At 32.9% G+C, this 24,808-nt stretch overlaps 1 protein-coding gene across 1 annotated transcript in view; it reads left to right on the forward strand.

The window, feature by feature from the left end:
- The first annotated feature begins 3,521 nt into the window (after positions 1-3,521).
- Positions 3,522-24,808, forward strand: part of LOC143233687 (uncharacterized) — a 40,189-nt gene continuing 18,902 nt past the window's right edge. The window contains 8 exon segments of the mRNA XM_076470190.1: positions 3,522-3,750; positions 4,166-4,334; positions 5,980-6,080; positions 9,543-9,717; positions 11,634-11,734; positions 14,612-14,786; positions 18,944-19,996; positions 19,999-20,218. Of these exon segments, the coding sequence (XP_076326305.1) occupies positions 4,223-4,334; positions 5,980-6,080; positions 9,543-9,717; positions 11,634-11,734; positions 14,612-14,786; positions 18,944-19,996; positions 19,999-20,218 (1,937 nt within the window). The 5' untranslated portion in view covers positions 3,522-3,750; positions 4,166-4,222.

Genomic DNA, 24,808 nt, shown 5'->3' on the forward strand with positions numbered 1-24,808 from the left:
GACTCCCTCTAGCTCATATCTGAAATGAAACTATTTTTGTTGTTGTTGTTAACTTAAAACTTACCCATTGGCCAATCTATGCTCTTCTATTATGGGTACAATTTTTGCGCATCTTAGAGGTTGTATTTAAGATTTTGTGTACATTTATATATTAACAGTTTCAGTTTAGTTTCGATGATGGAACAGTCAAGTTGGACTAAGATGCCGATTGTTCTCTCTAAATGTTGTGTTATATTTTACCGAGCTACTGCGGAGCATAAGGTACAGAAAATAATTCATTATTCAGTATTATGAGCGTTTTGAAAACACTCCGAAAGTGAAAGAAAAACTTATCTTTTCATTACCACAACAGCTGAATAATAACTTTAATGGTTTTTCTTGTTGCCTTCCAGTGACAAATCAACTTAAAAATTCGTTAGTTGTAAATGTTAGCATTTTGAGCTTGCTAATAAAGGTAGCGATTTATTCGTATTCTTATAAATCAAGAGAGAGCTTTGATGAAATGGAGAAATCGCTGCCATTGTCAAAACGGGAATAGACGTCCAAATATCACTGACAGATAACTGCTAACATTTCAAACAATGCCCGAGAGATGTGCTTGTTTTAATTACACAAATAAACGTAAAACGGCCTCAGGAATCTCCTTCCATAAGTAATTATTCACATGTCGGAATTTTTCTTTCAAAATGAAGGCTTTCAAGTTCGAGCAAGTCGTCTGCTTTGCGTCTGTTAAGAGCCAAACTGTATTGTAATGCGATAATTTCTACGAGATCTACTAGGTTATACATCGCAAGCCGAATTAAGATATTGGACGTCAGAATAGAGTTTGATATGGTACTGATTTAGGCTGAGGCATTAAATATACCAGTATTTAGGAATGAATAAGCGATCAAACAGCCAAATCATGAACGGCAATGGCCACTGGTGAAAATGAGATGAAGAATAAACACGTTTTTGATCCCAATGCTGTTTTTTTCTTGTCCGATTTTAAAATTTCAAAAGAAGATTTGAGATAGGTGTAACGGAGAGATTTCGAAAAGCGTATCCTCAAAATCAGTTATAGTACAATTTCATTTTTAGGTTCCCTTCTGATGAAGCGGTTCGTCAACAATGGTTGAGGAATATAAGCCGTGAAGGATTTCAGGCATAACAGGGTGTGCAGTGAACACTTTCTGGCAAAAGATTATATGAGAGGTATAAAACAACTTGGAAAGTACTGTGAACACTTATTAATATTTTTGAAAATGAAACTCGTATTTTTATTTTTGAAAAATACAATTAATAACTTTATAACGTGTGAGGTACATAATAATAACTACTTATGTTTGTTACTGTTTATAGGACATGTATGTTTAATTTGGGTCTGTTTAAAACATGAGATAACAACAAACTACCAGTGGCCTTCTTTGTGAAAGCCTGCTGCAATCATAACACATAAAAAAAAAGTTTTAATTTATTTCCAGGAGTGCATCCAAGAGACATAAAAAATATGACATCTTGAAGTATGAACTGAAACCTCTGGCAGTGCCTACAATCTTTCCAGGTCATCCTTCACAAAAGCATGTTGTACAATCACAGAGTAGACTACCTCCAAGAAAACAAGCGACTGAAATCAATGAAACACGCCCAGCACGTTCTAAGAAAAATAAAAAAGACATGAGGTATCGAACATTCTTATTGTTCAACTGTCCCTGTGGAAGATTATCTTGAAACAACTAATGACAAGCTAAAAAAAGAACAAAACAATTTGAGAGTATGCAAACAATAGTTGTGTATAATGATTTCCTTTTATGTATGACGTCCTGAGCTCATCATATGTTTACATCTCATTCTATCAATTTACGTAAAAATTGCTAAATCATGTATGTCACTCTGATATTGTTATATGTATAATACTGTACAATAATGGGACACAAGAAAAATGATTTTGTATTTAACATATACAACTTTCACACATATAGAATGTACAATGTAGTAGTAATATTTGAAACACAATAGATGCTTAATTAGCTATGCTGTTACCTTATTAACATTCAAAATTACAAAAATAATTTGTCAGTAATATATAATTATATGTACATGTACTACATGCAACTATAATGTATATATTTTTCAATTTAGCTGTGTTGTTACATAAGTGTTTCTGTTGTTCTGAAGGTCCATACTTTCACCTGTAATTCCAAATTCTTTCCTCCTATTTGCCTATTCTGCTATGTTAATAGCAAAATTTAATACATCTTTGACATTGTATACATATGATGTAATTAATGCTAATTGGCAAACCTTTCGAATAACAATGCATAATATGACTTATTTTTCAGTAACATACATGTAGGTCTGATTATGTATTCTTCCCTGTAATCTTACGAAATGCACGAGATGTAATCAATTGAATACTGGCCCGGCATGGCCTAGCGCGTAAGGCGTGCGACTCGTAATCCGAGGGTCGCGGGTTCGCGCCCGCGTCGCGCTAAACATGCTCGCCCTCCCAGCCGTGGGGGTGTATAATGTGACGGTCAATCCCACTATTCGTTGGTAAAAGAGTAGCCCAAGAGTTGGCGGTGGGTGGTGATGACTAGCTGCCTTCCCTCTAGTCTTACACTGCTAAATTAGGGAAAGCTAGCACAGATAGCCCTCGAGTAGCTTTGTGCGAAATTTCCAAACAAACAAACAATCAATTGAATATATAACTCAAAAAAGTGATTGACGATTTTAAAAGCTAGAACTATGGAATGCTAAAGATCCCGACTGACCACAAGTTAAAATTATTCCTTGCATTGTTTTACGACGTACCAGACATGGTAGGATTCCAGTCCGGGCAAGATTACTAGAAAGTATTTCCGTGTCATAACAGCAATGGCCGAAACAGCATATTAGTCTTTATCATTTTTTATCTTTTTGTCCATTTAATATCGGCTTCTACAACATTAATGGGAATTAGCGCGTAATAAACGAAAATAGTGCTCAGTTGCACATTTGGAAGCAAACGAACCATGGAACATAAATTCGCCACTAGGCTTGTAAAAGTCTGGAGATGGGAGCTTTCAATGTGGAATTTGAACATTTTTATATTCCAGACTGCCTACAATGCGGCCCGGCATGGCCTAGCGTGTTAAGGCGTGCGACTCGTAATCTGAGGGTCGCGGGTTCGCATCCCCGTCGCACTAAACATGCTCGCCCTTTCAGTCGTGGGGGCGTTATAATGTTAATATCAATCCCACTATTCGTTGGTAAAAGAGTAGCCCAAGAGTTGGCGGTGGGTGGTGATGACTAGCTGCCTTCCCTCTTGTCTTACACTACAAAATTAGGGACGGCTAGCACAAAAAGCCCTCGAGTAGCTTTGTGCGAAATTCAAAAAACAAACAAACAAACAAGACTACAATGCTTTTCAGACACAAAAGTAGGAGAAATTTATTTGTTGAAATATATATAACCTCATTGGCTAATTTAGGTACGTTATGAAGGTTAGCAGACGTTATTCGACAATTAGGCCGGCAAATAACCGCGCAAATATACTTCATGCACGCCGTTTGCTTCATAATTGCTATAATCACAAACATGTTTAGTCACTTATATAGTTTTCTCAGGAAATTTTCACCCTCTTCGAAACTCATATGTTCTAGTGTGTTGGTTTTGTTTTGTTGACATTGTTACCGTTTTGAAACCTCCATTACGTCACAGTCTGTGATTGGTCAATGTACGATAGTGCTGTTTTTCTTTATATCTCTGAATTTACTCTTTTGAAGAATGGTGGGTAATGTTATATATAACCTATTTTGACGTTTTAATTCAGGTTGTACTAAAATTGAGAAAGTAGTGATTATCGTTGTTGAAAGTTATATGTAGTCTGTTTCGAAATTGGTTAAGATGTGTGTATAAGAACGTTTGGTAACTTCCGTAAAAGTTCCAGTTGAAAAATTTAAAATTGAAAGAGAATGAAATCAGTTGCTGATATTAACAAAGTGTTACTGTTACTAGTATTAATATTAATTGGTAATGAACACCAAAGCTCCATTTGATATCTGTCGTTTCGTATTTGAAACTTGTTATAATATTGTTACTGATATATGTAACCAATGAAATGAAAGTTTGATATTGTGTTTGTTTGGATGACTTGGTTAATAACATTTTGATAAAAAAGGTTTTACTCACTTCTTTCTATCAGTACCACCAAGGAAGAAGTGCAAGTTTCAAATAAGATCGTAATAAGACTAATAAAAATATGGAAGTTTTGAAAAACTTGAATATTAAGAGTGAACCTGTATCTTATGAGGAGGATGCATTTCTGAAAGTGAAACTTCAGCAAAGCACAAAAGAAAATTGTTCATTTGTCAGTAAGTTCAATATTTTGAAATTCTGTCTACTGTAAAACGTTTTAACATGGACCAGGTATGAATAAAAACATTGTGTGTTGATTGCACTACTTTAGCTGTACTGTTATTTTATATTAACTATAATTGGTATAATTATTAGTGTTATCCAGTGGGACATATTAAATCATTAACACAAAAATAAAACTGCTGTAATTTTTAGTTTTTTTGTTTTTTACTGTAACTTTGAAGCTGTTGTGTTATATATTATATAGCACGTGTCATTAGTCTATCTTTAGAATAATTATTATAAACGGCCATAATTAATTGTTATTTAACCCCAAAGTACATAGTTAATGAACTTGTAAAATTTGTCAAACTAACCAGTGCAGCAGACAACCAAGTAAAATATAGTTTTGAGACTTCATGATGAGTTGTATAGCTGAGTATGCTATATATACATGTAATTTTGATTTGTTTTTTTATTTTCTCACAAATATACAAGTAAACCATATTATTAAGTAGAATATTTTAAATGTAGTGAACTTTATTCTAAACGGTATGATATTGTTTTTTACAAAATAGTTGTAGCTAGTGTACTTTTAAATATAAAATAAATCATAGTATACAGTATTTATATGAAATGATGTTTGAACAGTATAAGATAACTAGAATTGACAAAAGTAACATTCAGATGTGAAACGAGCCTGTTGTACAATACTAGTTGTTCTGAACATAAAGAAAGAACTTTGTGTTGCTGGTGTTGTTTATTCTAACAATCAGTTTTTGTTCAAGTGTATTTAAATAACAACCACTATTTACAAGTTTTTTCATGTTTGGCTTAGTAGAAGTGAAATAAAAATAATCTTAAAGGAGGTAAGTAAATATTACTATAAAAACTTGTCTATGAATATACATTTCTATAATTATTGCCTAAAAAGAATACGGAAATGCAAGATACAAATGAAATACTGAAAGTGAGCCAGGAATACTATCATAATAGAGCAAAATAATTTTTATTTCATTGTGTTCAGAAAGTCTTGTGGATTGTGATTACTAGTTTTGGTTCATTTTCAAAATATGTATCTATTAAAATTTTTAGGTTAAAACTGTCACACTTATATGTGTATTTCACAACTACATCTATTGTATCAAACGAATGCATAGCTCTGATGACAATTTTGTAAAAGTAAAACATCTTTATTATAGATTATGCAATAACAAATACATGATTATGCTAGAAAAAGTATAACAAAGGAACATAACACGACACCACTTAGAGAGAAGTATACTTAGTATCATTTCAAATTGAAAACGGCTTTGACCAGAGCACCCAAGGCATTTGGAAAATGTTTGCTGTCAGTCATAAAATAGAAGATTCAAAAGTATAATTCAAGCTACAGATTAAAGAAGGGATTGTGACCTGGAACTCACAGTGTTCCAGTTCCCACTACCACTTACTGTCTGTAGTTAGTAATGATATTTAACTCTACTAAATACATAAAATTAGATATCTGACATTTACAAATGCACTAAATATCAATCAAAATATATGCCCTAACCTCAGGAATGTAAAGAAAATGTCATTTCACACTTCAGAGTCATTATAATGTAGAGAAATAAATATAATGTTCACATTTATTGAAATAAAAATATTTTACTCCTCTAGGAACTAGAGAGGCTGTTTCTCCAGAAGAATCATCTTTAGTTACAGTCTTCAGTTTTGAGATAAAAGAAGAAACGTGTGATGAAGTACTGAAGGAAAATGAAGTAATTTATATCTTTAAAAAACTAATAATTATTTTGGTAGAGCAAAATGATTAATTTTTCTCAGACAACATTTTTTGCAGTATTGATGTTTTATAGTAGTCACTGAACTTATTTTCTCCATATTTATAAGTTCTGATATTTTAATGTCTGTTTGATATCTGGAAAACAGTGTTAATTTCTATTTGATATGTTGTATTGAATTTGTAAGCACACTGTCAAAAATAATTACTTCCATTACATCTTCAACCACTTGTAATCTTATAATACGCTAAATTTTGTGCTTAAAACTGTTTAATAATCAGGGTTAAATTTTACATATTGTTTTCAAATTCTCTAGCCTTGATCACAAACAGCCGTGTGATGATATGTTTACGTTACATCCATATGTTACATTTCTGACCACCACACTACAAGAGCTGTTTTTACTCTTTTAGAAATTTGTTTCTGATTTGTTCAGCTCTGATTTTGTGTGGGACACTATTTCTTGATTCTATAGTACACTCTTATATTTTCACCTGTCTGTTTTTATTTCAAGAATTCTGAATTTATTTCTCATTTTTTAGGTGAGACAAAAAAAACTTTTTAGGCTTTCATCATTGATGAAAACCAAGAGGTTTAGTTCTTTGGGTGTTTTATGTGTGATAAATTAGACTGCCACATTATAGCTACAATACCCATACTGGTGTGACTAAAGATATATATTAAACAAATAGTTGTGTGCTTAAAATGTTTGTAAATCTATTGGTGTTGGAGTTACTTTGGTTGTTCCTACCGTGTTTCTCCGATAATAAGACCTACCCATAAAATAAGACCTAGTGTGATTTTTGGGGATAGTTTTAATATAAGCCCTACCCTTAAAATAAGCCCTAGTTAAGAGTGGCAGGAAGAGGAAAGAAATAAAAAAAATTAATTTATTAATTAGTTTAATAGTTAGTTAATTAGTTTGTTTAAGTATTAATCAGTTAGTTTAATAGTTTAATAATAGTTTATTTTAAATGGTTAGTTTAATAGTTTTACTTTGTAACTTCATTTTTTAATATATCAAAATAAGAAATCCCCCGAAAATAAGCCCTAGTGTCATATTTTGGAGTGAAAATTAATATAAGCCCTGTCTTATTTTCGGAGAAACACGGCATTTCTGTGTTGATGATTTTCAGACTATGTCAGAGTTACCATTGTTTATGTGTTTTGGTAGGTAAATGAGTCATGGTAAAATCTTTTCTGATCTGTTACTTTTCATCTTGTTACTGATAAACTGGCTTCTCTTAAAATATATTAAATGTAACAACTTTTAATATAATATTTTGCAGCTGACATAGATCACATGACTAATTAAATCCATATTTTTGCTTTGTTTAAATTTTTTATTGTTCACTTGTGCATTAGAGTGCAAATAGATGTATTTAATATATCCCCTATTTGAAAACAAAATATACAAAATTATTTAGACAAGTTTACAGATCAACATTATCACCGTGTTGTGTGTTCAGAAGCAAAAGTGAAGTAAATCATTTTAGATATTCTGTTTATCCTGCTGTGTACTGTATAAATTCTAAAGTTCTAGACTTGTGTATTCACTATTTACTACATGTTTTGCTAAGACTTCATAATTTAGGTAATGTTATCCCTTCTGTTTGAAATCTGTAAACCACAGTGGGAAATATTGAAAGTCAATATTTGTCAGAGAAAGTCGACCTGCTTTTTATTCTACATGTGCACTCAGTGTTTAGTTAATTTCTCAAAATTATAAACTGGTATTTTAATACTACTATTGAGATTTTTGTAAACATGCACTTTATTAGCTCGGGTGCTTATTTAAAAAAAAAAAAGACATCTCTTTTAGAAAATGTTCATCTCATATCTTTCTTCAGAAGACATTTTTGATTATTGGGTTCTCTTTTTTAATACTTTGTCTACAACAGTGAAGGTGACTTGATTCTGTGTGGCATGTTTCACTGTGTGAGATAATGAAAATTTAATTGGTAACATAAATAGGAGAATACAGAACAATTTACCCACACATTTCTCTCTGTTATCTGATATATTTTGATGTGAGGTCATGCTTTCCTCATCACATGATTAAGTTTCACAATTACACACAACAGCTTAGTCTGTGTTGTTGAAAGATTGGACTAATACAACAGAAAATTGAGCACGATCCATTTTTATTTTTGTTGTGATTTTTGTATTTCATTTTCAATAACATATAAATTCAGTTGTAATCAGTGTAGAAGTAAAAATCGTATTGCACATTAATAATTTTGAAGTAATATGTGTCTTAAATAGACATTAATCTTTCTTATATTAGTATTACTTGTATTGTCATTCTTAAATTATGGGTAAACTATGGCCATACATTTGACTAGAATGCATGAAAGGATTTTCAAACAGTTTTAATGTTTCATGAATATTAGTAATTGGCCCAGTACAAAGAAATATCCATGTAATAATGTTCAAACAATATTTATATAAGTTAAGAAGTGAAAAGAAACAGAAGAACAGAATCAGAGGGATACAAAGAGAAAACAGCTTAAATTCTTGACAGATTCAAGAACCTTCAGTTCAATATCATAAGAGGCATCTGTTTCAATAATGTTTTACTACTAAAATAATAATTTCAGTATTTTGTTTGATTTATTTGCCAACATCTGAAATTACAGAAGAAGGGAAAAGTTAAAGCATTATGCCATTAACATTATGGTATCTTTCTTTCTGTTAAAGACAACTTTGAATATGGCCTGCTGTAGAAAAATCTCCCCCTAAGTTTTTTTTTTCACTTAAAATTGATAAAAGAGTCATCTGACTACCAGTTACAGTAATTAATGTGTAATTTTTGTTCTTAGAAAACTGTAGTTTAATTAATTATAAAAATAAAATTATTATAAATACCAAAGAATAAAGTCCAGGAATTTTGTCTTTATAAAACTAAACATATAGAAAAGTTGTTGGTGTTATATGATATTATTATTGATAAACTATTAGAAAAATAAATTGAGAATGATTATAGTGAAGCATTGTTGTTTTGATTATATTCAAAAATAATTTGTCTTACAGTTATCATAACAATATATTTGTAAAACTTTATTAAAGAAAAGTTCTGTTGTGGAAAATACCTGGCTTTAATTTCTTGATCAGTCTGTTTCAGATGTAGAAATTAATTTTTTATTTTTTGTTATGAAGTATTATGAATGCTTTCATTCTTGTGACTTAAGTACTTTACAGGATAAATCAAAATATATATTTATATTATTAATATCCAAATAGATGTATTAAAATATATATCAGTATGTATATTATGTTCTTTCTATGTGCATTGAACGTGTTCTAATTAGTTTTGCAATATATAACAATGAGAAGTACAATTGACAAAATACTAGCTACTGTTACTTGTCATGTATCATGCTTTTCATATGGTATTTCTGCTCTCTTCTTAGCGTGATCGGTTTTTTTTTTCTGTTCTAGAACACGTATGTCAAAGTTAAAACTGAACCAAGTGGTGATTCAACAAATGATAACATTATTTCCAAGTTCAGTGAGAGTGATGATGAAACTGATTGTTCACAACATGATGTTATGAGTTTGAAAAGTGAACCAAAAGAGGAGTTTCAACAAATTAACTGTCAGTTAGGTTTATCAGGTGAGTTTAAACATTAATAATGATGTTCATTAGCCATATAACATAGCATAACATTTTGGGACAATATGGAACTTATTGGTTCATCTGACTGTTCCATCCTTTAAACTAAATTAAAATAAATAAATGAGAAAACAAATCTTAAAGTCAGTCCTTATCATTTATATACTTATAACACTTTTTCTTAAACTCATTTAAATTTACTGCCTCAATGAAATCCAAAGACAACACATTCCATGAGCCAACCACTCTATTTAAAAAAAAAAAACTTTCTGCTGAAGATAACCCCCTCGGTCTGATAATTTATGTTTGTGTTCTCTCGTCCTACTATTCTCTTTGTTAAGTATTAAAAACTGGTAATACATAAACATTATCAATTCCCTTTACAATTCTAAACCTTCATGAATCCCTAACTTTTATTTTTTCAAGAGAATACAGTTTGAGAGATTTCAACCTTACCTCATATAAAATCTTTCAATAACAAGTACCATTCTAGTAACCGTGGCATATTCAGGTTGTTAAGGGACTCTACTTGTAATCTAAGGGTCGAGGGTTGGATTTCCATTCACACCAAACAAGCTCACCCTTTCTGTCATGGGGGAATTACAATGTGACTGTCAATCCAACTATATGTTGGTAAAAGAGTAGTCCAAAAGTTAGTGTTGAGTGGTGATGACTAACTGCCTTCCCTCTAGACGTACACCGCTAAATTAGGGATGGCTAGCCCTCATGTAACTGCACAGAATTAAAAAAACAAATAAAAACAAGTAAATATTGTTTTGAAATTTAGTGTGCAAACATACACTCAATATAACTTACCAAAAAAGAAAGAAACAAGAAATATAGAAATATATACAAAAAACTACATGACAGTGGTGTTAAAACTTAGCAAAATTACTCTTTTCTGTTTGCTATTTTTACTATATTTATAAGATTATTTTGTATTTCTTGTTTTTTTTTGTAAAGGATATGGTAAAGAAAATATTGTTTATTAATTTTTACTTATTATTGAAATTGTTAGCTTACACATCCGTGTATGTTAGTTATGAGTCGGGTCAAGAATACAAAGCAATAGGTGAAATTTTAAATAGTTCACTGCTGTTGAATTACACTATTTGATTTGATACTTTTCTTGATTAGGAATTCTTTTTAAGTATGGTTGAATTTAATACATTTACAATTCCATCTTTGTTGATGAGAGAGAAGTTTGTACCAGTGGTTAATTTCAAGATAGAAGTTTAAAAGGCCTGGCTTGGCAGGGTGGTTAGAGAACTCAACTTACAATCTGTGGGTCATAGGTTACAATCCTCATCATTCAAAGTGTTCACCTATTCAGCCATAGGAAAAATTTAATGTGACAGGAAATCTCACTATCCATTTAAAAAAATAGCCCAAGAATTGGTGGTAGGTGGTGCTGATTAGCTTCTCTGTCTCTAGTTTATCACTGTTAAATTAGGGATAGCTGGCACATATAGCCTTCCTGTAGCTTTTCATAAAATTAAAAAACAAACAATCAAACATAATTTTAATTCATGTTGTTTTGAAGAATGGTAAGTTATACTGTGTGTTGATAACTTTAACCCCAAACAGCCTTGTTTAATTAAACAGATTGAGAACTTGTGTAGTAGTAAAGAAACTTGAAACATTATTCACCCAGATGCTACAAATGTTTAACTTAAGAATTAGTTAACCACACTTGGAGGAAGAATATGCAAAAATTATTCTTTATCATTTTTCTCTAGGTTTTATAATAATTATATGACAGTATATTTATGTTATGGTTAAGTATATACACTTGGAATTGGACTGGTTTTAAACAAAAAGGTGTCATTACACAGTGAGAATGTGTTACAGTTTTATGATACATAGAAGTCATGTTCAGATTTGTGATCATAAGAATATTTATTTTACTGATATAGTGGCAAGAGAAGCTGTTTCTCCAGAAGAAGGATCTTCAGTAACAGTCTCAGATTTTAAAATAAAAGAAGAAAAGTATGATGAATTACAAAAAGAAACTGAGGTAATTTGTAATTCACTTAATAGGGATAAATAGAGAGAGAATTTTTAGAGAAGATTCTTGCAATATGGTTCATAATCTTAAATAAGTAATACTTCAAAATATAGCTTTGACTTTTTCTGCACTTGATCACAGAACATTTTTACATGAATGAATATTGTTTCAAAAACTTCTCATTTCATTCAGGTGTGTTCTGTTCTGTCCTTATCTCAGGTGTGTTCTGTTCTGTCCTTATCTCAGGTGTGTTCTGTTCTGTCCTTATCTCAGGTGTGTTCTGTTCTGTCCTTATCTCAGGTGTGTTCTGTTCTGTCCTTATCTCAGGTGTGTTCTGTTCTGTTCTTATCTCAGGTGTGTTCTATTCTGTCCTTATCTCAGGTGTGTTCTGTTCTGTCCTTATCTCAGGTGTGTTCTGTTTTGTCCTTATCTCAGGTGTGTTCTGTTCTGTCCTTATCTCAGGTATGTTCTGTTCTGTCCTTATCTCAGGTGTGTTCTGTTCTGTCCTTATCTCAGGTGTGTTCTGTTCTGTCCTTATCTCAGGTGTGTTCTGTTCTGGCCTTATGTTAGGTGTGTTCTGTTCTGTCCTTATCTCAGGTGTGTTCTGTTTTGTCCTTATCTCAGGTGTGTTCTGTTCTGTCCTTATCTCAGGTGTGTTCTGTTCTGGCCTTATCTTAGGTGTGTTCTGTTCTGGCCTTATCTCAGGTGTGTTCTGTTCTGTCCTTATCTCAGGTGTGTTCTGTTCTGTCCTTATCTCAGGTGTGTTCTGTTCTGTCCTTATCTCAGGTGTGTTCTGTTCTGTCCTTATCTCAGGTGTGTTCTGTTCTGTCCTTATCTCAGGTGTGTTCTGTTCTGTTCTTATCTCAGGTGTGTTCTGTTCTGTCCTTATCTCAGGTGTGTTCTGTTCTGGCCTTATCTTAGGTGTGTTCTGTTCTGTCCTTATCTCAGGTGTGTTCTGTTCTGTCCTTATCTCAGGTGTGTTCTGTTCTGGCCTTATCTTAGGTGTGTTCTGTTCTGTCCTTATCTCAGGTGTGTTCTGTTCTGTCCTTATCTCAGGTGTGTTCTGTTCTGTCCTTATCTCAGGTGTGTTCTGTTCTGTCCTTATCTCAGGTGTGTTCTGTTCTGTCCTTATCTCAGGTGTGTTCTGTTCTGTCCTTATCTCAGGTGTGTTCTGTTCTGGCCTTATCTCAGGTGTGTTCTGTTCTGTCCTTATCTCAGGTGTGTTCTGTTCTGTTCTTATCTCAGGTGTGTTCTGTTCTGTTCTTATCTCAGGTGTGTTCTGTTCTGTTCTTATCTCAGGTGTGTTCTGTTCTGTTCTTATCTCAGGTGTGTTCTGTTCTGTTCTTATCTCAGGTGTGTTCTGTTCTGTCCTTATCTCAGGTGTGTTCTGTTCTGGCCTTATCTTAGGTGTGTTCTGTTCTGTCCTTATCTCAGGTGTGTTCTGTTCTGTCCTTATCTCAGGTGTGTTCTGTTCTGTCCTTATCTCAGGTGTGTTCTGTTCTGTCCTTATCTCAGGTGTGTTCTGTTCTGTCCTTATCTCAGGTGTGTTCTGTTCTGGCCTTATCTCAGGTGTGTTCTGTTCTGTCCTTATCTCAGGTGTGTTCTGTTCTGTTCTTATCTCAGGTGTGTTCTATTCTGTCCTTATCTCAGGTGTGTTCTGTTCTGTCCTTATCTCAGGTGTGTTCTGTTCTGTCCTTATCTCAGGTGTGTTCTGTTCTGTCCTTATCTCAGGTGTGTTCTGTTCTGTCCTTATCTTAGGTGTGTTCTGTTCTGGCCTTATCTCAGGTGTGTTCTGTTCTGTCCTTATCTCAGGTGTGTTCTGTTCTGTCCTTATCTCAGGTGTGTTCTGTTCTGTTCTTATCTCAGGTGTGTTCTGTTCTGTTCTTATCTCAGGTGTGTTCTGTTCTGTCCTTATCTCAGGTGTGTTCTGTTCTGGCCTTATCTTAGGTGTGTTCTGTTCTGTCCTTATCTCAGGTGTGTTCTGTTCTGTCCTTATCTCAGGTGTGTTCTGTTCTGTCCTTATCTCAGGTGTGTTCTGTTCTGTCCTTATCTCAGGTGTGTTCTGTTCTGGCCTTATCTTAGGTGTGTTCTGTTCTGTCCTTATCTCAGGTGTGTTCTGTTCTGTCCTTATCTCAGGTGTGTTCTGTTTTGTCCTTATCTCCTCTTTCATGTAGTTACACTCCTACTCTTCTCAGAGAAGAGTCTTTGTGTCATAATTTAGTGTTTCCTCTTTCCCCAGATATTGATGTTCATTAGAATTGTTTGGAGGTGCAACACTGTTCAGGGGTTTCTATGCCTCAACCCCAACATACTGTGAATGATCACACTTTTGCTTATTATCATTCCAACTTCCCATGTTTGGATTCACAGCTTTGGTATCACTTCTTTCTTTGTGGGAATCAAAACGTGATATTTCAGTTACCTTCTCCTGACCAGAGTTTCCCACGCTTATCTTACTCTAAACATCCCTTCTCTTATCTTTCCTTCACCTTTTGCATGAGGCTGTTCATTATTCCTCCATAGAATTTTCAAATGAAGCTTGGAATCTTCTTTTTGCTGTTGTGGCACATCTTTCCACTTTGGCCTCAGCATTATAGACATGGCTTCTCTGATGTTAGGATCTCTCAGTCAAGAGTTTGTGTACCTTCCACATTATTGTGTGACTTTCACATGGCACATTTTTTGTAGTGAAAATTGAATTTTTACCAGCTACTTGCAGAACTTGTGTTAATATTAAAGCAGTTTTTTATTGGAGTTATTGTTTAGTTTAGTGAGGAAATTTACCAGGTATGAATACTAAACAAATATACCAGTGATACTTATCACGTTTTACATGTTGCATTTGTATTGACAGGTTAGTTATTACTCATCTTTTTGTTTTTTTAGAACACAGTTGTCAAAACTGAACCAAGTGATGATTCAACAAAGGATAACATTATTTCCAAGTTCAGTGAGAGTGATGATGAAACTGTTGATTGTTCACAACATGATGTTATGAGTTTGAAAAGTGAACCAAAAGAGGAGTTTCAACAAATTAACTCTGAATTAGAAGGTTTACCAGGTGAGTGTAACCTTATCCATTAACTAATACTACCCTGGATGGAAGTTTGGAAATTTGTGATCTATGAAAGGTTATCTAAGGACATGAAAGTTTGTTTCCTTTACATATAGTTAACAACAAGAACCCAAAATGCCCATAAAAACAGCAAAACACAAAATTTGAAACTATACTTGCATGTATCTCCTCACCAATCCAAGAAACCTTTATGCCAAATTTTGTGAAGATCCATCAATTGGGGAAAATAGTGGTAAAAAAATGTCTAAGAACTGCAAAATTGAAAATCTGTGTGTATTTCTCCATGGTTTTAATGAACTGAATACCAATTTTTGTGAAGATCCACCCATGTAATAAAAAGTATTTACATGGACATACACAGTACTATTATGTTTATATAGATGGCTCTAATGCACTAAATCTGCATATCATGTATTCATGACTTCTTTTCTGCAAATGGAAAGAAATAAAGTTGTCCATGATGGGAAATGGTAGCAAAGGGAGAAAATCATAATCTCTATTGTGAATATAATGCACACAGTATAAATATTTCACAAAGTTGGGGGTAGCATATTGTGTAATAAAAGTTTTTCTAGTATCGTGTAACAATAGTTACATTATAGTATGATGGTGATAGACACTAGTATAAAAAGTGGTGTTACTCCATTGTTTGAAATAATGTTAATAATTTATGTTTTTTGTAAAATATAAAGGTAGAAAAGGAAAAGGTCATGTTAATATTATGGATGAGATTTGTACTAGAAATTTATTTATGGTGTTTTTAGTGTAAATAAAATACTGATATCTAAGTTGATTTGCTGTTTGGTTCATTCTGACTTAATTATTTTCACATTAAAATACTGGCATCGACTCCATTGGTTTGTGGGGAAAAAATACTGAATAAAAACATCCAAAATAACAGATAAATATTCTGTTCCCCATCTATCTGTGTTTTCCACTTTAGTTTCTGACCAGGAATGGTCTATCTTGACTTTTGCTACTTTCTGGTTTTTTTACTTCCCAGCCCTCCTTGTTGGTCTAACCTACCTGAATTGGTCCTTGATATTGTACCCCATGCTTTTACCTGACTTTCCTTTGAACCTTTAGGTTTCTTTTTCTCATACCATCTGTTCATTAAAGTGTGTTTCTTCCCCATTTTTATTTGTGGTCTTTGGCGTTCTGATGTATGAATCATTTATTTGTTCCAAATTCCATTTCATTACTTTATATTCTTCTTTAATTGGATTTTGTTTTTCTCCAGAAAATGGCTGTGGTAAATAGTGTGAAAGTGTATTTACTTCTGTATCTCTTCCATCCATTCTCATCTTTATTCTGGTTTGGATCCCTATCAGCTCCTGTTCACTTAGTCCATTGTTATTTAGCCTACTCTTCCATTCATTTTTGAAAATCCCATCCTTTCTTTCCCCAGACTCCTTTGTATACTTGCAGTCTTTCTTCTCCAACTCTTACTAGATAGTTTATCTGTTTTGTGTATTTTTTATTTGATTAAGAAGCATATCATTGTTTCCAGGTTTCCTTTCATCATATTTGTCACCAGACATACAAACAAACTTCTATTGTCTTTTGGAGAAGGTTCTGAGGCTGGCATAGAGATGACCCTCACACTTTTGTTCCAAACTGTCTTAATTATCTGGCTGTTTCTCTGGTTAATATTCATGCAGTAGCCACACTACACATATAGCACTTCCAAAGGCCTAGTGCATGTTTTGGTCTGGTTTCGTATCTCTCACCTATCCTTGTAACACTTTCTTTCTCTTGATTTACAGGTGAAGAGTGTATCCTAATATAGGTGAGGTGTAGTTTTCCATGAGTGTGTTTGTAAACTGTTCCAAGTTCCAGGCTGTGTTGCTCTGCACTGGTTCTCATTGGGCACTTTCTGAAAGGGGCCTATTTAGTAAAACTTTTGCACCAGTCTCTCAACCACTTCAACATTGTATTCTAGCTAGACGTGAGCAGAGTTTTATGTATTGAATTTGAAGTTAATATTCCCCAGCACTGAAAATATATATTCAAAACATACTCATTTTTGCACAAAATTCCCACTCTTCCTGCCCACTTCTGTTGCATCTTACATTCCTGTCTGATCTGAAAATGATGATTGAATAATTGATATAGAGAGGTATGGTAGAAACCTCAAGGTTAAAGGTGAGTGGAAACGTCTGCATGTAAAGGACATTATTGAATCAGGAAAGCTTGACGTGAGAAGGGTGAATATTTATTGGAAATAAAGTTTTGGGGAACATGTTAATTTTTATTTCTATTAATAAAATCCCAACTTTCAAAGTCACAAATAATATAGTAATAAATTGTACTTTTATAGCTGAAGGGAAAACTAAATCAAATGTTCCCATAACATTGAATTCAATATATTAAACATTCAGAAACTATATTCATAGTTACTCCAATTATTTATAGTAGAGACAGTTGTATAAGTTCTGTTGGAATAAAAAGGTATCCAGCCAAGCATGTCTGTGTAAATAAATAGTGGCAAAATAATTTAATGTTGGACCATCTCCTTCACAACAAACAAAAAGAAAAAATTACATCTAAGTTCACCACATAAGTAATACAAAAAGATGAAAATATAAAAATAAATTAAACTTTGTGGATGCAACAAAAACTTTCATCCTGATACAGATGAAACTATAATATAATGGATCACAGGTCTAAAATATGACAGTTACGTGCATAAGCAGGACCCGTAAAGAAGGTATGAAAATATTTGTAAGAAAGTAAAACATAATAGATGCTATAAGAAATTCCATCCCATTACAGACAGAACTGTAACATAGTGAGACATAATCTTAAAACCAAAATACCATAAAGATTAGGAAAAGAAAGAAAAAGAAAACTATAAAAGTTATATGAACAAATTAAAACAATATCAGAACAACAACATTTACAAATAGTTGTGTTCAAATATTGACAAATATGGGTATTCCATGAATTTAAGTTGGAATATATTTCCAACTGGCCATCTACTAAACCATCCATAGTTAGTGAAGTCATATATCTTATAATTATTAGGGGAATACAATTACAGAAATCCAATTATTTGTTTTATTCTACCAGATTCTGATTTTTTTCTGTACATTTAAATAAATAGAGAAACAATAATCCAAGATATTTCATTACAAAAAATAACAGCACTCATTTCTAGAATCAGCTCACTTTCACTGACATGTTGTGTGTGGTAGTTATTGGTTATCTGTTATGCTGTGTATGGTAGTTATTCTTTACTGATATGTTTTGTATGAGGAGAACTTGACTTATAATTATAAAAAGTACAAAAAAACCTCACCCAGGTTTTCACGCATAGTATTTTTCTCTATGTGAACTCTGTCTATTTGTTCTCCAGTGATGGTTGGTCGAATGCTGAGCCATTATCCCTTTTACGAACTGAAATGACAGCTTTTTATTTTGGGAATCAGAAGCTATTTTTCTTCTAATGCATCTATACTTAGTTACCAACTAATGAATGGCATTCTGCACAGAGCTCGCAGGAAGTAAAAGTTTGTGTTTTTTTCAAGCAACTTTTTGCATCTAAACTAAACCAAAGAAACTTCAGAATGTGTGCATATTAACAGAGTAGAAAATATGTAGTAATATTCTGTATGCTACATATTTAATATATCATTGTATAAGGCAGAGTTTTATTCCCCTTTACTTTATAAAATACAATTACTTATTACAGTGTTTTGAACCTTCTTTGTGTATGTGTTATAGAATTGGTCACTCAACTACAAGTTTCTCTTCATTATTAATAAGAAATTATGTTTCATCTTATCAGTACTTATTCCACACGTGTTTTACTACCTCTGTTGTACTGACAACCATTTTCATGTTTCTGCCACTGTAAGAAACCTTGACAAAAGTTGTCTTTAAGTATTGTAGCCATTGCTTGTTTAAGAATGTGTTATCCAGGTAATTGTATAATCTGCAATAGACATTTTTACAAGGATTATGACATAATAACTGTATCATTAATTCTAGATTTGGTTTGTATGTATAACTTTTCAAAGTTGATTTGGATATTTTCAAAGCTGTTAGTTAATCTTTAATTAAAATTATAAGTTACAAAATTGCTATATTTTTATTGTTATTAATTCATTTGTTTCTTTAAATTTATCTTTTAATTCTAGATACAAAGACCTACTTGAATAACTATTGTGGAAAGCAATCAGTTGTAAATAACCAAAAAAGACATAATGTTTCTCTTAATGAAGTTGAATTATACAGTAGTATTGAATGTGACAAAGAAGTGGAAAGAAATCATCACATGGAAACATATACTGGAAAGAAACAACACAATTGTGTGGTGTGTGGAAAACAATTTGTAACACAGAGCAACTTAGAAATACATTTGAGGATACACAGTGGAGAGAAACCATACAGCTGTGTAGTGTGTAATAAAGGATTTCAAAGCAAGGGTCAGTTAAAACAACATGAGAGTGTACATACTGAGGAGAAACCATACAATTGTTCAGTGTGTAATAAAAGTTTTCGAAGCAATAGTCAGTTAAAACAACATGAGAGAGTACACACTGAGGAGAAACCATACAATTGTGTAGTTTGTGATAAAAAATTTAGATGCAAGAGTGCACTTAATGAACATAATAAGGTGCATACTGGAGAGAAACCATATGAGTGTTTAGTTTGTGACAAACAATTTGTAACACAGAGCAACTTAAAAAGACATCTGAGGATACACACTGGAGAGAAACCATATAGCTGTGTAGTGTGTAATAAAGGATTTCGAAGCAATAGTCAGTTAAAACAACATGAGAGAGTACACACTGAGGAGAAACCATACACTTGTTTAGTTTGTAATAAAAAATTTAGATGTAAGAGTGCACTTAATGTACATGGGAAGGTGCATACTGGAGAGAAACCATATGGGTGTTTAGTTTGTGGCAAACAATTTGTAACACAGGCCAACTTAAAAGTACATCTGAGGATACACACTGGAGAGAATCCATACAGCTGTGTAATGTGTAATAAAGGATTTCGAAGCAAGGGTCAGTTAAAACAACATGAGAGAGTACACACTGAGGAGAAACCTTACAACTGTGTGGTGTGTAATAAAGGATTTCGAAGCAATAGCCAGTTAAAACAGCATGAGAGAGTACACACTGAGGAGAAATCATACACATGTTTGGTTTGTGATAAAAATTTAGATGTAAGAGTACGTTTAATGGACATGAGAAGAAGCATACTGGAGAGTAACCATATGAGTGTTTAGTTTGTGGTAAACAATTTGTAACACAGGGTAATTTGAAAATACATCTAAGGATACACAGTGGAGAGAGGCCATACAGTTGTGTAGTATGTGGTAAAAAATATTTAACTAATAGCCAAGTTAAAACACATCAGAGGACACATACTGGTGAGAAATGTGTACTAATTTGTGGTGTATAACAAACAATTGTCATCTTTTTAAAATCTCGCCAATGAATACACACTGCTAAAAAAACAACTGTGTGTTGTTGTTATGTGGTAAATAATTCAGAAGAAATTGTGATCTTTGATACCATGTAGTTGTTTAGTGTGTGGTAAAGAATAATGATCAAAGAAAACTGGATAACACACTAATGTATGTGTAGGTAGTGTATAGTAAAGATATTGGAATAAATAATGACATTCCTCACTGGTACAGCTGAAAGTCTATCTACTTATGACACTAAAATCAGGAATTCAGTTCCTCTCGGTGGTCTCAACAGATAGCCCTACATGGCTTTGTAGTAAGAAAACACAAATAATGACCAAATAAAACATAACATTTATACTGAGGAGTGATGCTTGTTCTTTGATGTGGTTGGAATGTGTACATAGTTACAGAGGTACACTAGCACCAGAGGGTCACTTCATTCTCTGGCTGAACTGTTGTTGAAATTTGTACCTCATAAGGTGGTTAAATAATGACTTGGCAGCTTCTAACAGGTGATCCAGGCATTATTGTGGAGCAGCTATACACTGGTGGCATCACTGTCAATTGTAGATAATACATTGAATAATCTGTTACCTGGATGTTCACTGAAGAGGTCCACAGTTGGAAGAGAAACCACCTCAGTGACAAATTAGAAACTTTATTGGACCATAGAGTTATTGTCTAGAGTTTGACATAAAGTAATATCTTCAAGTGATATATTTACAAAGTATTGTCAGATTTTATAAAAATGTTCCAAGACTGTGAATACACTTATTACCTTTGGGGCAAATAAAAGACCCTGAAAAAAGTTAAATAAGTGAAAAACATTACTAGAAGTTCATTAAAGGCAAGAAATTGGTTTGATATGACAAGAAAGAGAATAAATTCTTGCATTGGATAATATTACCCAATGAGACATACCAGTTAATGAATGGAAATTGGATAAAAAAGTATGTAAAAAGACTTGAAAAAATAAACAAGTATAAAGAAAAAATATGGATAAAAAAGTGCTTGATGTAAAAACCAAACTTAAATGGTCAAGGTATTGAATGAGATGATGAACAAATTCATTGAACAAAATTTTCAACTTTCTTATGAGAAAGTTTACATCAGGTGAAGGAGTAGGTGAGAAAGGGAAAACAGTCAAAGAGAATCTTTCATTCATTCTAAGGGGGTCAAAAGTGCCTTATTTGAAAATCAAAAATTTTAAACATTTTTCTGTGTTACAATGAAAGGAGTGAATTCGTTCTAAGTATAATGAAGTAAGAAATACAGTTTAGAGGTTATTCAAATGTTTACCTGTAGGATTTATATTGTCATTGGATGTTTGTAAAATGTTGACATAAATGATGTCTTGAGTACATAAAGCAAGTCATGTTTTAGTGATCACAGTATATTATTAAAATGCATGTGAATAGTTGTGGTATTGAGATCATACATGGATGTTATAATGTTTACATAATGGCTGGTGACGTTCCTTCTTTCTGCAACAACAAAACATACATCACTTCACATGGTTGGTTTCAGGATGTTGGTATGGGCAAAAATGTACATAATGTTTTTCACGTGTGTATAACTCAAAAGTAAATATCTTTAAAAATAAAAAGACAACTAAACCCTTACAGAATGTTGATCTCATCCTTTAATATCCATGTTCAAGTGTTTGCTACATCCTTGGTTGTCCCGTGGAACCTATACAGTGGTTATTTAATCATTCATTTGTTCCTTGTGTCTGTGTGACTTGATTGACCCAATTAGCTATATGGTCTCACAAATATATTGATATATGCAACTAAATTTCTCTCATAATTTATGAATCAAGATTATTTTTGACTACCAGTATCAAATGAGTAGATAACTAATTTGAGTGTGGTACAACAGTTGCAACTTTAGTGTTATCATTAGGTTTGATTATTTTCACTTTCCATGCTGTTGACCATCCCAGTTGAAGTATGGCAACCCACCATTCATAGCTGTAAAACAACACACTAGGATTTCATCTTTTGTGGAACAAATAACTGTCCTAGATTATGATACTTTCTCTTTGGAGAGGAAATAGTTTATTTGATGCATGAGTTTTGTAACGATGCTTCATACCATGGATACAACAGACTTTGTATTAAACCATGGAAAGAAACCTGTTTACATAGGAATTGTTTTAGTGTTCTTCAGAGCTTTCCATTAAGGATATACTCTTGATTACCAAGGTCAAGCCTTGTTTTACAAATTGTGCACATCATCCATGCTAGTGGTGCAACTTTCTGTGGAATACTCATTTGAGGAAATAGTATGCATCTTCTTTCACTTCATTCGTAAATATTTGACATCTTTCATTCATTTGAACATTTGGTAACGTTATGAACCATTACCTTACCACCTATTTGCTATAACCTGACTGAACAGCTCTCAATATCACTGGTACAGTCTGTTACATGTCCACATAGATTTTGAACCTTGAGTGAAGAGTCAATTCCTCAACCAAAGTTGTAGAGCCATAAACTTTCTTTTTGGTCAATAATTGATTAGCATACCTCCAGATTTGGAAGGGCTCACTGCTAACATGTGGTTCCCTTACAGTGCAATTTTTTATCCAAAGTCTTACCAGCTGGTTAAGTAACGACGTTGTTAAAGTCCAGTGGCTCCTGGGGTATTTTCAGTCAGGTTGGTGAAAGTGTGGTAGTCACATACAGACCACCCTGTTGGTGTCAAGATGGAAGTTGTGGAAGCTCAGTATTTGGTAAAGGACTTTTTTATCTCAGAGTAACAACCCTCTTTTTATAACTATTTTACTTTAGTGTTTGACCCTTCCTTTTAGTCATTAGTCTTTTGGGTTGTGAAATTTCCATTTATGATAACATAAGGTAGGAGAGAAGGGCAGCACTTATATCAGCAGGAAACTTGCAATAAGATACGTGGTCATGGGATCATTTTTCTACTTTTTTCCATTCTGTTGTATATTAAAGGCAAACTAATGTCTCTTAGAATGAGAGTAGAGGCCCACAGAGTAATAGGAGATTGAACAAGATATTTGAACGAAAACAAAATTCTTTAGACACATGAACTTGTGTTAATGGCAAAACTGTACATACTAGAACAAGTGAGAAACTTCAAATAATATTATGTTAAAACATGTAGTTGGAAAGTCTATGGTATGTTTATATATCACACTTTTCAAACTACTCTATACTTTACTCTAAGAAAGCAATCATTTACTGTACACAAGGAATTGCCGTGATCTAAACATATGGTGAAAGTTTTCTAGAACAACTTCTGGAGTGATCACTACAGTTTTAATTTGGCCATTATAACCTTAACCGACACTTACGACTATGTTTTTCTAGCCATTCGGATCTCATTTCACTTTATCTTATTTATTACAACACTTGTATTTCAAATCAAGCTTTAAATTTTCTATCAATATTTTTTTCAATTATCAGTTGAGGATCATGCTGCATTATTGACCAAATTTTGAAAAGGAATTACAAGAAAGCTGGAGGTATACTTTTGTTCAAATCAGTTGATGATAAGTCTCCTACACTTCAACCCATGATAGTAATGCTCTAAGAAAATACCGAAATTTTAACAACACCAACTGGTCGTGGTTCGTTTCTACAAGTACTTACTACGGAGAATGCTCAGCAACACTTATGTGCCTCCATCTTTTGACTAATCACTACAACCCTACCCGTAAAGGATTTTCTTTTAACCAAATTTTTTTCAATAAAAGACCTCAAATACCTTGGAAAGTTTCTCTACAAGCATGAAGGTATCAAAAGTCCAGCAGCTTCGTATTACTAGTACAATGGCATAAGTAATTACCATCATCAACAAGGGTGAAAATGAAGCCACTCACAGATGAGATATCTATGACAGGAAAAAGTTGAAATTCTCAACACATTCCTATCTAAGTGTGGAGGCATCTCACATCGTAGCATCATATTCTAGTTTTAAAGCATTACGAACAGGAACGGGAAGCATGGTTGCTATGTAACCATGAATAAGATAGTCTATTAAAACTAAGAGAGGTTTAAACATTGTTGGAAGAAGAAGTGTGTTGGCTACAAAATGAGTTGGTGAAGACTAAAATTGCACTTGTGACAACCTAACAGGTTCATTGCCAGATCACTATAATGCACCAATATGCTTAATGAATTAGTAAAATGAACCATACAAAAAAGCACTTAAGAAAACACACCAGTTTGAAGAAATATGTGATCTATAAGAAAAGCTTAGTGAACTACGGATTAAGCAATGTCATGAATAAAGAAGTTTAAGTAAACTTGAAATTGTATTTTATATTTGACGCATTTACGATTTGAAAGGATTACCTTGTTATGTTCTAAATAGAGTTTAGCAATACATTTTTCAAATATTTAAACATAATTTTTAAATTTTTGGGGAACGGTTTCTTCTCAAATCTCAGATAAAGGAATATTTATTCAGAAATTATTTATTTCAGAATCTTATTCTGAAACGCGTAAAAATTATTTGTCCACAATTTCAACACTCGCTACCGAATTCCAAACTGCCTCTGAAAGCAACGTCAGCACAAGTACTGTTAATTGGGAACTTCATTAAA

The sequence above is a fragment of the Tachypleus tridentatus genome, chromosome 1 (assembly GCF_004210375.1).
Source record: "Tachypleus tridentatus isolate NWPU-2018 chromosome 1, ASM421037v1, whole genome shotgun sequence".
NCBI lineage: Eukaryota > Metazoa > Arthropoda > Merostomata > Xiphosura > Limulidae > Tachypleus > Tachypleus tridentatus.